This window comes from Macaca mulatta, chromosome 1 (genome assembly GCF_049350105.2).
Source record: "Macaca mulatta isolate MMU2019108-1 chromosome 1, T2T-MMU8v2.0, whole genome shotgun sequence".
In the NCBI taxonomy this organism is placed as follows: domain Eukaryota; kingdom Metazoa; phylum Chordata; class Mammalia; order Primates; family Cercopithecidae; genus Macaca; species Macaca mulatta.
Window position 1 is genome coordinate 25474338 of NC_133406.1, and position 14555 is coordinate 25488892.

Consider the following 14555-nt stretch of genomic DNA (forward strand, 5'->3'; position numbering starts at 1 on the left):
TGTGTAGAAATATATCATTGTTGTTTTAATTTGCATTTCTCTTTTTTTGTTTTTGAGACGGAGTTTCGCTCCAGGTTGGAGTGCAACGGAGTGATCTTGGCTTACTACAACCTCCGCCTTCTGGGTTCAAGAGATTCTTCTGCCTCAGCCTCCCAAGTAGCTGGGATTACAGGCATGCGCCACCATACCCGGCTAATGTTGTATTTTTAGTAGAGATGGGGTTTCTCCATGTTGGTCAGCCTGGTCTTGAACTCCCGACCTCAGGTGATCCGCCCGCTTTGGCCTCCCAAAGTGCTGGGATTACAGGCATGAGCCACCGCGTCTGGCCTTTAATTTGCGTTTCTCTAATGATTAGTGATGTTGAGTATCTTTTCGTGGCTTTTATTTCTGTTTTATTTATTTTATAGTCTGGTAAATGTTCAGGTTTACTTTTTAATATTGTAAGAATTCTAGAATTATTTAAATAACAAGTCCTTAATCAGATATGTATTTTACAAATATTTTCACTCAGTTTGTGTCTTTTTTTTTTTTTTTGAGACGGAGTCTTGCTCTGTCGCCCAGGCTGGAGTGCAGTGGCTGGATCTCAGCTCACTGCAAGCTCCGCCTCCCGGGTTCCCGCCATTCTCCTGCCTCAGCCTCCCGAGTAGCTGGGACCACAGGCGCCGCCACCTCGCCTGGCTAATTTTTTGTGTTTTTAGTAGAGACGGGGTTTCGCCGTGTTAGCCAGGATGGTCTCGATCTCCTGACCTTGTGATCCGCCCGTCTCGGCCTCCCAAAGTGCTGGGATTACAGGCTTGAGCCACCGCGCCCGGCCCTCGTGTCTTTTTTTTTTTTAACAAGTTCTTTTATAGATCATACTTTTTATGTCCTATCTAAGAATCTTTACCTAAACCAAGGTAACAAAGATTTTTACTTTTTTTTTCCTGGAGATTTTCTCTTTTTACCTCTTGCATTTAGGTCTGTGAACAATTTCGAGTTAAGTTTTATATATGTTGTAAGAGTCAAGTTTCATTTCTTTGCATATTAATGTGCAATTGATCCAACAGTGTGTGTGAAAAGACTACCTTTTTCCCTTTGTTGAAAATCAATTGACCATAAATGTATACGTCAATTTCTTAGCCACATTCCATCGATCTAGCTTCTTGTCTTTATACCGAGGATTGAAATCAGCTAGTGTGATACTTTAAACTTGTTTTTTTTTTGAGATAGTCTCTCTCTGTCGCCCAGGCTAGAGTGCTGGAGTGCAGTGGCTCACTACAAGCTCCGCCTCCTGGGTTCACACCATTCTCCTGCTTCAGCCTCCCGAGTAGCTGGGACTACCGGACTACAGGCACCTGCCGCCACGCCCGGCTAATTTTTTTGTATTTTTTAGTAGAGATGGGGTTTCACCGTGTTAGCCAGGATGGTCTCGATCTCCTGACTTTGTGATCTGCCCGCCTTGGCTTCCCAGAGTGCTGGGATTACAGGCGTGAGCCACGGCGCCTGGCCAAAACTTGGTCTTTTAAAAAGAATTTATAGTTATCCTGGCTATTCTGAACCCTTTCCATTTCCATAAAAATTTTAGAACCAGCTTGTCAATTTCTACAATAAGACTTGGGATTTTGTGTTGAATCTATATATTATTTCAGGGAGAACTGACATGTTTACAATAGTGAATCTTCTCATCTATGGTTCTGGTTTGTCTCCATGTATTAAGCATTCTTTGATTCTCTCAGCAGTGATTTATACTTTTGGTGTTAGGTTTATCCTTAAATGTTTCATATTAATGTTATTTTAGATAATGTTTTTATTTATTTTTACTTTTTATTTGTACAAATTTATGGGTACATATGCAATTTTGTTACATGCATAGATTGTGCTGTAGTCAAGTGAGGGCTTTTAGGGTATCCATCACCCGAATAACGTTCTTTGTATCCATTAAGTAATATCCTCCCACCTCCTCGTTCTTCCACTCCATTCTGTATCATTCCACTCTCTGCATCCATGTGAACACATTTGTTTAGCACACGCTGATGAGTCAGAACATGTCATACTTGTCTTTGTGTGCCTCGCTTGTTTAACCTAAGATAATGACCTCCAGTTCCATCCACGTTGCTGTATATGACATGATTTCATTCTTTTTTTTTTTTTTTTTTTTTTTGAGATGGAGTCTCGCTCTGTCGCCCAGGCTGTAGTGCAGTGGTGAGATCTCAGCTCACTACAGGCTCCACCTCCCGGGTTCATGCCATTCTCCTGCCTCAGCCTCCCGAGTAGCTGGAACTACAGGCGCCCGCCACCATGCCCAGCTAATTTTTTTTTTGTATCTTCAGTAGAGACGGGGTTTCACGGTGTTAGCTTCGATCCCCGACCTCGTGATCCGCCCACCTTGGCCTCCCAAAGTGCTGGGATTACAGGGGTAAGCCACCACTCCCGGCCTGATTTCATTCCTTCTTATGGCTGAATGTTACTCCATTGTGTATATATACCACATTTTTTTTTACCTGTTCATCCATTGATGGACACTTAGGTTGATTCCATATCTTTGCTGGTGTGAATAGTGCTGCAGTAAACATACTGGTGCACATATCTTTTAGATATATTAATTTCTTTTCTTTTTTGTAAAAACCTAGTAGTGGGATTGCTGGATGGAAAGGTAGTTCTATTTTTAATTCTTGGAGAAATCTCCATACTGTTTTCCATAGAGGCTGTACTAATTTGCATTCCCACCAATGGTGTGTAAGAGTTCCCTTTTTTTCACATGATAACCAACATTGTCTTTTTAATAAAAGCCATTCTGACTAGGATAAGATGATAGCCCATTGTGGCTTTGATTTGCATTTCTCTTATGATTGGTAATGTTAAGCATTTTTTCATATACCTGTTGGGTATATGCTTTTGAAAAATGTCTATTCATCTCTTTTGCCTACTTTTTAATAGGATAGTTAGATTTTTTTGGTTGTTGAATTGTTTGAGTTCCTTGTATAGTCTGGGTGTTAGTCCCCTATTGGATGAATAATTTGCAAATATTTTCTGTCATTCAACAGGGTTGGTTGTCTCTTCATTCTGTTGATTATTTCTTCTGCCGTGCAGAAGCTTTTTAGTTTAATTGAGTCCCATTTGTCTGTTTTCTGGTATCTTTATAGTTTTAGGTCTTACGTTTTTGTCTTTAATCCACCTTGAGTTGATTTTTATGTATTGGTGAGAGACGTTCAATTGCATTCCTCTGCATATGGATATCTTTCTCAGTACCACTGATTGAAGAGGGTTTCCTTTCCACAATATATGTTCTTGTCAGCTTTGTCAAACATCAGTTGGCTGCAAGTATGTGACTTTATTTCTGGGTTCTCTATTCTGTTCCATTGACCTGTGTGTCTTATTTTTATACCAGTAACCTGCTGTTCTGGTTAGTATAGTCTTGTAATATAGTTTGAAGTCAGGTAATGTGATGCCTCCAGCTTTATTCTTTTTGCTCAGCATTGCTTTGGCTATTGGGGCTCCTTTTTGGTTCCATATGAATTTTAGGATTGTTTTTTCTAATTTTGCAAAAAATTATCTTGGTATTTTGATAGGGATTGTATTGAATCTGTAGGTTGCTTTGTACAGTATGGTCATTTTAATGATATTCTTCTGAATATCCAATGATCATGGGATGTTTTTCCATTTGTGTTACGTATAATTTCTTTTAGCAGTGTTTTGTAGTTCTCCTTGTAGGGATTTTTTTTTTTACTTCTGGTTAAATATATTCCTAGTTTGTGTGTGCGTCTGTGGGGGTGTGTGTGTGTGTGTTTTATAATTTCCTTTTTTCTTTTTGAGATGGAGTCTCACTCTGTCACCCAGGCTGGAGTGCAGTGGCGTAATCTTGGCTCACTACAACCTCCGCCTCCCAGGTTCAAGCGACTCTCCTGCCTTAGCCACCGGAGTAGCTGGGACTACAGGTGTGCGCCACCATGCCCAGCTAATTTTTGTGTGTGTGTGTATTTTTAGTAGAGACAGGGTTTTACCATGTTGGCCAGATGGTCTCAATCTCTTGACCTCGTCATCTACCCGCCTTGGCCTCCCAAAGTGCTGGGATTACAGGCGTGAGCTACCACACCTGGCCTTTTTTTTGTTTTTTGTAGCTATTGTAAATGGGATTGTGTTCTTGATTTGATTTTCATCTTGAATCATTATTGGTGTGTAGAAACACTACTAATTTTTGTATGTTGATTTTGTATCTTGTAAGTTTACTGAATTCATTTACCAAATTTAAGAGTTTTGTGTGGAGTCTTTAGGTTTTTCTAGATATAAGATGATATCATCATTAAACAGGGATAATTTGACTCCTTCCTTTATAATTTTGATGTCTTTTGTTTCATTCTCTTGCCTAATTGCTCTGGTTAGGACTTCCAATACTATATTGAAGAGTGGCATACTATATTGAAGAGTAGGCATCCTTGTTTTCTTCCAGTTCTTAAAGGAATGCTTTCAACTTTTCCCTATTCAGTATCATGTTAGTTACAGGTTTATCATATATGGCCTTTATTATTTTGAGGTATGATCTTTCTGTGCCTAGTTTACTGTGGGTTTTTCTTATGAAGGGACGTTGAATTTTATTAAATGCTTTTTTCACATCTATTAAGATGATCGTATGGTTTTTGTCCTTCATTCTGTTGATATGGTGTATCACATTTATTGATTTGCGTATGTTGACCCATCCTTGCGTTCCCGGTATAAAACCCACTTGATCATTGTGTGTTATCTTTTTGATTTGGTGTTGGATTTGGTTTGCCAGTATTTCGTTGAGGATTTTTGCATTTGTGTTCATTAGTTTGTAGTTTTCTTTTTATTCTGTATCCTTTGTTTTGTGTCCTTCTTTGGTTTTGTTATCAGGGTGATTAATGGCCTTATAGAATATGTTAGGGAGGGGCCTGTCCTTGATATTTTGGAATAGTTTCAGGAGTATTGATATTACTTCTTCTTTGTACATTGGGTAGAATTTAACTGTGAAGCCATCTGGTACTGGGCTTTTCTTTGCTGGGAAATTGTAAAAATTACTGATTAATTCTTGCTGCTCATTACTGGTCTATTCAGATTTTCTAGTTCTTCCTGGTTCAATCTTGGTAGGTTGTGTTTTTCTGGGAATGTATCTGTTTCCTGTAGGTTTTCTAGTTTATGAGTATAAAGTTCATTATAGTCTATGTTAATCTTTGTACTTCTGTGGAATCAGTTGTAATGTCTCCTTTTTCATTTCTGATTTTGTCTCTTCTCCCTTCTTTTCTTGGTTAGTCTGGCTAGTGGTTTATCAATTCTTTTTATCTCTTTGAAGAACCAGCTTTTCATTTCATTGACCTTTTGTGGTTTTTTTTTTTTTTTTTTTAGTCCATATTTCATTTGGTTCTGCTCTGATCTTTATTTATTTTCTTCTGCTAGTTTTGGGTTTGGTTTGTTCTTGCTTTTCTAGTTCCTCGAGGTGCGTTCTTAGATTATTAATTTGTAATCTTTCCACTTTTTGTTGTGGAAATTTATTGCTGTGTTCTTCTTAGCACTGCTTTTGCTGTATCCACAGGTTTGGTGTGTTGTATTTCCATTTTCGTTTGTTTCAAAAAAATTTTTTAAAATTTCTGTCTTAATTTCTTCATTGACCCTATTGTCATTCAGGAGCATGTTGTTTAATTTCTGTGTATTTGTATGGTTTGTAAAGTTTCTGTTGGTATTGATTTCTAGTTTTATTCTGCTGTTATGTGAGAAGGCACTTGATACGATTTCAGTTTAAAAAAATTTGTTGAGACTTTGTTTTGTGGCTTAACATATGGTCTGTCTTGGAGAATGTTCCATATGCTGACGAGAATATTGTATATTCTGCAGTTGTTTAGAATGTTTTGTAAATGTCTGTTAAGCCCATTTGGTCTAAAGTCCAGTTTAAGTCCAGTGTTTCTTTGCTGATTATTTGTCTAGATGATCTGTCTAATGCTGTAAGTGGGATGTTGAAGTTTCCCACTATTGTGTTGCAGTGTATCTCTTTCTTTAGGTCTAGTAATATTTGTTTTATGACTGTCAGTACTCCAGTGTTGGGTGCAAATGTATATTTAGAATTGTTATATATTCTTGCTGAGTTGGTCTCTTTAATATTATATAACCACTTTCTTAGTCCTTTTTTTTTTTTTTTTTTTTTTAACTGTTTTTAGATGTTTTTTTTCTCTTGCCATTTTTAGGATTCACTCTTTCACTTTGACTTCAGACAGTCTGATTATAATGTTGCCATGGTGAGACCTTTTTACACTGTATTTGTTTGGTGATTGCTGAGCCTCTCATATCTGGATCTCTAAATCTCTTAACTATCAGTCATCTGTCCTGTGCTGTGCCAAGTATGAAATTATTCTGTGTTTTGTCTCTGCTTGGTAGAACTTGTCACCCCCAAGTAAGAACTAAGGCGCTGTGAAAATAAGTTTTGCCCAGTGTAAGTGTAGGATGTTCAAGTCAGATGTTTAAACCTAATTCCAACATTTCTTGCCCCAACCATCTCTATAAGTGATAATTAATTCTCAGCTAGTCTAGTAAAGGAGATAGGTATGTGAATAAACAAATTACAAAGTTGTAATTTATACAATGGTTTAATGATTACACAACCATTAAAAATGAGGAATAGCTGTATATTTATTGCCATTGAAATATGTTCACTATGTATTATTTTATTTTATTTTTTTGAGACGGAGTCTCACTCTGTTGCCCAGGCTGGAGTACAGTGGCATGATCTCGGCTCGCTGCAGCCTCTGCCTCCCAGGTTCAAGTGATTCTCCTACCTCAACCTCCCAAGTAGCTGGGACTACAGGTGCCCGTCACCACACCCAGCTAATTTTTATATTTTTAGTAGAGATGGGGTTTCGACATGTTGGTCAGGCTGGTCCTGAATTCCTGACTTCAGGTGATCCACCCACCTCGGCCTCCCAAAGTACTGGGATTATAGGTGTGAGCCACCACGCCCAGCCATCACCATGTGTTATTGAGTGGTAATACAGATTCTAGAACAGAATGAATATCATGATCCCAGTCGTTTATTCACTGATTCAGCAAATGTATATTGAATGCACACTTTGTGGCAGGCACTGTGTTAGGTATTTGGAATACATGGGTGAACAAAGCAGTGTTCTTATGGAGTTTGTAACCTATTAACATAGAAAGAATGCCAGAGTAGAGACAGAATTATAAGAGGCACCTTGAGGTACAGAAAGATTTGAGTTGGAAGCCACAATGGTGAGTTCATCCATAACAAGTGCGTAATTCTTGGTAGAAGATTCTAGATACCTCTTTGGATTTCTGAACATCTTGGGAGCAGAGGCACTAATCGTTTTGTTCTGGACTATCTTTTCAGTGAGGTTTATATAGTGAATAGCCTTGGAATATATAACAATTCTAAATATATATTTGCACCCAACACTGGAGTACTGAGAGCCTCTTGAGCCAAAGACAAGTTTGTTGTTCAGTTTAACAATGTCTCGTTAGGGATAAAGGTCAGGCAGGTTTGCTTGATATAAGATTTGGGTTCCCACAGTTCAAGATTCCTCAGCTGTGATTAAAACCCATTGCATGCACAGCATCTACCCAGGCCTCTCCAAGTTGCACTATGGGACTTGGAAGACAAAAGGAACCAGTGTGAACCTAAAGCTCGTGCTACTTGCCGTACATGAGTAGTAAAATTTTTTGCCTCTGACTTAGGAGTCTGTTGTCTTTTGCTAGCATCCAAGAAAGGTAGCAGTCCAATTGGTTACCTTGCAAATAGGCGAGACCCTTCACAGCTTTTAATGCATTCAGATGTGAGTTTATTTTTATTTTAATTTGAGGAGGCTCAGTTTTATTAAGGTACCGTTCTTATTTTATGGTGGCTTTTAGCTTCTATTTCTTGGTATTACGTTTAATTACTAAAAGGGTAGTGGATGTTTTTGCTAGTTTGCTCTAGAAGCACACTTTATGAGATGTCTGGACGATGCAATAAATTTTATCTCCAAAGTCATATATAAAAATGTCATTCAAAAGCTATCTAACCACAATGTATTATGCCTCTATACATGTTCTAATGTACAAATGTCATATATAAGAGTTCTTGCTAAAACAGCTTACTTTATCTTCTATTCTTATGTTCTGCCACCATTTTCTCCAGACTGAAATGGCTAGAGCCATGTTTTCAAACCCAGGTTTTAAAATTTTGACAAAAAAGTTTCCAATACTTTAATATTTTAGTGAGTTTTAATTGTTGTTATATTGTTAATTTGAATACTTGGTTTCTTAACTCCTATAACTCAATGAGATTACCAATCCTTTGGCCAAAAGGAAATGAGTTTTTAAAAATTTATCTTTTTTACTGAAGTTAGAATCTTTTTACAAGCGAAAATCAGATTTGAAAAGTTATCTAGGCCGGGCGCGGTGGCTCAAGCCTGTAATCCCAGCACTTTGGGAGGCCGAGGCGGGTGGATCATGAGGTCAGGAGATCGAGACTATCCTGGCTAACATGGTGAAACCCCGTCTCTACTAAAAATACAAAAAACTAGCCGGGCGTGGTGGCGGGCGCCTGTAGTCTCAGCTACTTGGGAGGCTGAGGCGGGAGAATGGCGTGAACCCGGGAGGCGGAGCTTGCAGTGAGCCGAGATCACGCCACTGCACTCCAGCCTGGGAGACACAGCGAGACTCCGTCTCAAAAAAAAAAAAAAAAAGAAAAGTTAATTATCTAAAGTACAACCTACTTCATGAAAACACTTTACTAAATTTCACTAGGTGGTTTTATTCCAGTAAATTTAGAAACTGTAGAGCATCTCCCTCCCCAAAATAAAAGCCCCCATAATTATCCATAATTATTTTTTAACCTATATGTTTATCCTTTACCTAGCCGTCTTACTAGTTAAATAACATGGAGAAAGAAGTAAAACAAATTGGCTTCAAGAAGCTCTTGACTTTGACATGGAATGGCAAGAAAGTGCAATAGAGAAATCTGCCCTTTGTGACAATATACAGAAAGTATAGGCAGATTTAATTTTATGAGAGATCTCATCAGCCTGGTTACTTAATTATTGTTCTTTGTTGTAAATTCAGCCTTCCTTCATTACAGCTTCTGAACAAACATGTTTTTTGATCTGTGTTTGGTAAAGATGATTCATTCCTTAAAGGGACAGATTTCTCTTTTTCAAAGAAGGAACTTACTCTGTTTTTGCAATATTTAAACTAGTCTGCTATTGATGGATATTTATACTGATTTTTAATGCCAGATTTCATCATTGTAATGTTAACTTTAACATTTCTGAAATTGAGAAATGTTTAAAAATAGTTGGTACTTACTATTGCTGTTTGCCATCCTATTTAAAATTAAAAACCTTACTCCCTACCTCCAGTCATCTTTTATCTCTTTTTCCTGCTTTATTTTTCCACATAGCACTATACTAACTTATAGCACTTATACCGATTGTTTATTGTTTTTCTCCTCTCATAAGCAGGCAGAAATCTTTTTGTTTTACCACTGTAAAATGTACTTTACCTGATACAGAGTGAGTACTCAATAAGTATTTGTTGAATGAATGAATGAAGAAATGTATGAGTGTCTGTTGTGGTCCAGATACCGTGCTAAGCCCTTTCTGTCTTTGAATGATTTTGTTCTTAAAATAAGTACAGGCTGAGCGCGGTGGCTCACACCCATAATCCTAGCACTTTGGGAGGCTGATGTGGGTGGATCACTTGAGGTCAGGAGTTTGAGACCAGCCTGGCCAACATGGTGAAATCCCGTCTCTATTGAAAATACAGAAATTAGCTGGGCATAGTACTGCGTGCCTGTGATCCCAGCCACTCGGGAGGCTGAGGAAGGGGAATTGCTTGAACCTGGGAGGAAGAGGTTGCAGTGAGCTGAGATTCCAGCCTGGGCGACAGAGCGAAACTGTGTGTCAACAAACAAACAAACAAACAAACAAAAAACTGCATGAGGTAGAGGTATTCTAATGAGGAAAGTAAGTCTTAGGAGGAGGTTAAATTGCCCAGTATCACTCAGTTTATAAATGGTGGAGCTGAAATTAGAGCTTGAATTTACTTTTCATGCCAGATCCTAGGCTCCTAATTTCAACGTTATATTTTTCTCAGCAACAAATTGTGTGATTTATTTAATTTGTTCTTTCTTTTTAAACAGGAAGAAGAGAATTTATCCAAAGATTAAAACTTGAAGCAACCCTTAATGTGCATGATGGCTGTGTAAGTAATTGTTAATTCTCAACTCTGAAGGGCTTTGATACTAAGTGTTTTTAAGTGTTTGATGAAATGTCCCAATCCTCCCAGAAAGGACTGTGACTATAATAAAATGGGAGAGTAAAGTTTTACATTAAAATATAAAATTAAATTTTGAATTTAGAAGAGTGTATGCAAGATTTTTTAAAGTGCAGATGAGTTTTCTTACTATGGAAGGACTTCCATCTCATTCACTGTGCTGAAACTGCCTTTGTGACTTCATGTCACCAAATGTAGTGGTCACTTCTTAGAAACTTTAGACATATCGCTCAAACATATCCTCTTTTTTTTTTTTCTTTCTTTTTTTTTTTGGGGACAGAGTCTCGCTCTGTTGCCCAGGCTGGAGTGCAGTGGCGCGATCTCGGCTCACTGCAAGCTCTGTCTCCCGGGTTCACGGCCGTTCTCCTGCCTCAGCCTCCTGAGTAGCTGGGACTACAGGCGCCTGCCACCAAGCCCAGCTAATTTTTTTGTATTTTTTAGTAGAGATGGGGTTTCACCGTGTTAGCCAGGATGGTCTCCATCTCCTGACCTCGTGATCCGCCTGTCTCGGCCTCCCAGAGTACTGGGATCATAGGCGTGAGCCACCGTGCCTGACCCATATCCTCTTTTTTGAAATACTTTTTCTCTTGGCTTTTGCTAACACCAGAGTCTCTTGGTTTTCTTCCTATTCCGATCCATTGACTTGCTACATCTTCTCTGTCTCAGCTGACTCCACCACTTATGGTCCTTCACATGTTGGTTGCACAAAGACTCTGTCCTAGTACCTCCCACCCTCTTTTCTCTCCAGCTCAAAGTGACCTTCTCTAGTCCCATGGCTAAAAAAAAAAAAAGAAAAAAGAAAACATGACTTCTGCCTCATCCCAGAGTTTATATATCCAGCTGTCTACTTAACATGTCCAGTTGCATGTCTAATAGGTATCCCAAATTTTGCAGATCCAAAACAGAACTCTTTTCAATTTTTACTATAAAAATTTCAAATGTACTCTTAATGTACTTGTCACCTAGACTTAGTAATTAGCAAGATTTTGCCATATTTTCTTTTCTATTTTATTTTCTTCCCCCATGCACCTTGCTGAAGATCCGCCTTGCTGAAGATATATTATTTTACCCCTATATGTAAGCCTAAAAAGCAATTGACATTTTCTTATATAACCAAAATGCCCTTATGTAATTTAGTAATATTTATTTTCTCAGTATTATCTAATATATAGTCCATATTTTCTTGTTTTAAAATATCTTTTTATTGTTATTTGTTGAAAAGATGATCCAAAGACACCTCTGCCTTGTATATTTTATGCCTTATACCTAGAATTCTCTTCTCCCACTTACCTGTAAAGCTTACCTTCTCATTTTATTTATGTGTTTACTATCTGGCATTATGATTAACAAACCAATTTATTTGTTCATAGTCTACACTTTTGCCCCTGTGCCCTGGCATACTGGACCAAGAAAATACCTTCACAAATTTATTTTTTAAATTTAGTATCAACAGGAATGCCCGAAACATATGTGGCGCTTTATGAATTATTCATTGGCGAGACAGAGTATATTATGTGTTAGATTAATTATTATTTTTTTTTTTGAGATGGGGTCTTGCTCTGTCACCAAGGCTAGAGTGCAGTGGCACGATCTCAGCTCACTGCAACCTCCATCTCCTGGATTCAAGCAGTTCTCCTGCCGCAGCCTCCTGAGTAGCTGGGATTACAGGCACCCACCACCACGCCTGGCTAATTTTTGAGTCTTTAGTAGAGACAGAATTTCACCATATTGGCCAGGCTGGTCTTAAACTCCTGGCCTCAGGTGATTTGCCCACCTTGGCCTCCCAAAGTGCTGGGATTGCAGGTGTGAGCCACCGTTCCTGGCCCCAAGTTTTTTTGCAAGTTTAAACATACCTTTGTTCTCAGCTTTCACACTTGATTGGTGATCTGAGTGGACATAGGATTCTAGGTTGGACATTATTTTCACTCTGTAGTTTTTTGTTTGTTTGTTTGTTTTGAGACCGAGTCTCACTCTGTCTTCCAGGCTGGAGTGGAGCGGCACAATCTCGGCTCACTGCAACCTCCACCTCCTGGGTTCAAGTGATTCTCGTGCCTCAGCCTCCTGAAAAGCTGAGATTACAGTCTGCGCCACCATGCCTGGCTAATTTCTGACTTTTTAGTAGAGACGGGGTTTCACCATGTTGACTAGGCTGGCCTGGAACTCCTGACCTCAGGTGATCTGCCAGTCTCAGCCTCCCAGACTGCTGGGATTACAGGTGTGAGCCACCATACTCCACCCACTCTGTAGTTTTCAAGGTCTTATACAAACGTTTTCTAGTATTCACTGTAGCTGGTAAGAATGTTGCCAGCCTAATTACTTTTTGTTATTGTATAATAACTTGAATTACTTTTGTGAGTTACCTCTTAGATTTGTGCTTAAATTTTTATATTTTTAAGAGCTTTATTGAGATATGATCAGCTGTACATATTTAAAGTGTACTATTTGATATGTTTAACACATGTAAACATACGCAAAGTCATCACCACATTCAAGATGATAAAATATCGATCATCCCCTAAAAGTTTGGCCATGTGCCCTCTCATTCCTTAACATCAGGCTCAACCCCAGTCAACCAATGATCTCTATTCTGTCACTATAAATCAGTTTGCATTTTCTAGAATTTTATATAAATGGAATCATTGACTATGTATCCTTTTTTCATTTGGCTTTTTTAACTTTACATTTTACTTAGAATAATTGTTTTGGGATTCATGTTGTTGAGTGTTATCAATAATTTATTACTTTTTATTGCTGAGGAGCATTTATTATATGGATAAATCATAATTTTTATATCTCTTCTCCTGTCAGTGGACATTGGGTTGTATCCAGTTGAGGACTGTTACAAATAAAGTTGCCATGAATATTCATGTAGAGTCTTTGTATGAACATATGCTTTTATTCTTTTTTGGTAAATACCTTTGAGTAGAATGAATGAGTCATATGTTAGGTACCTGCTTAACTTAAGAAACTGATTGTTTTCCAGTGTTGTTGTACCATTTAACATTCCCACTGTTATATGTAGAAGTTCCAGTTGGTCCATGTCCTCACCAGCATTTGGTGTGGTCAGTCTTTTTTTTTTTTTTTTTTTTTTTTTTTTTTTAGACATTCTAACAGGCATCTAGTAGTATCATGTTGTGGTTACATTTCCTGCCCCATTAATTTTTACATATTCATCTGTATTCTGGAAACTTCCTGAACTCTCATATTCATTCAAGTAGCTTTTTTTTTCCTTAAGATTTTATAGGATATTCTATGTAAATAATCAAGTCATCTGAGAATTAAGGTAGTTTTACTTCTTTTCTAGTCTGAATTCCTTTTATTTCTTTTCTTGACTTATTTCATTGGTTAGTATTCTACTATAAGATTGAACAGAAGGAGTGGAATCAGACATCCTCGTCTTGTTCTGATCTTAGAGGGAAAAACAGGGTTTCCCTCTGTTGCCCAGATTGGAGTGCAGTGGCACAATCATAGCTCACTATAGCCTTGACCTCCTGGGCTCAGGCTATCTTCCCACCTCAGCCTCCTGAGTTAGCTGGGACCATAGATGCGTGCCACCACCCCGGCAAATTTGTTTTTTTGTAGAGGTGAAGTCTCATTATGTTGCCCAGTCTGGTCTTGAACTCCTGGGCTCAAGTGATACCTCCCACCTCAACCTCCCAAAGCAAAGTGCTGGGATTACAGGTATGAGCCACTGTGCTTGGCCTAAGAACATTGTCTCTTTCTATTTAGTATGATATCAGCAGTTTTTTCATGGATGCTGGTTATCAGGTCGAGGATGTTCTCCTTTATTCCTAACTTGCTAAGAGCTATCATCATGAATCATTGCTGGATTTTGCCAAGTGTCTTTGTTTTTTCTGGGAAATGTCTAACTATGTTTCCATTTATTTAATAAAAATAAACTATTCAGGGTATCTGTGTCTTGAGTGAACCTTGTTTAATATGTGTGCTTCACTGAATTTATTTTATGTAAATTGTTGAATTTATTGACATAAAATTGTTCATAATATTCCCTTATGTCTTTAAATAGTTGTAGAATCTGTATTGTATGTTACTGTGTTTCTCATTACTGATACTGGTAATATTTTCTCCACGTTTTTTCCTGATTAGTTTGGCTAGAGGCTAGTTAATTTTGTCTTCTCAAAGAACCAACCTCTGTTCTCATTAATTGTCTCCGTTGTTTTTCTGTTTTCTATTTCATTGATTTCTGCTAATATATTTATTATTTGAGTCTTCTGCAGACTTTGGGTTTCATTTGCTCTTTGTTTTGTAATTTTTTGAGTGGAAGCTGAGGTCGTTGATATGAG

At 38.1% G+C, this 14555-nt stretch overlaps 1 protein-coding gene across 22 annotated transcripts in view; it reads left to right on the forward strand.

Moving 5' to 3' along the window:
- DCAF6 (DDB1 and CUL4 associated factor 6) overlaps positions 1-14555 on the forward strand; it is a 141400-nt gene that overhangs the window by 5762 nt on the left and 121083 nt on the right. For all 22 annotated transcript variants that reach the window (XM_015125234.3, XM_077999227.1, XM_028850120.2 and 19 more), the window contains exon 2: positions 10118-10179. Coding sequence is in view for 6 of the 22 variants with exons in the window: in XM_001091235.5 (XP_001091235.1) it covers positions 10118-10179 (62 nt within the window). In the remaining 16 variants the exon portion in view is untranslated. The remainder of the gene's footprint in view (positions 1-10117; positions 10180-14555) is intronic.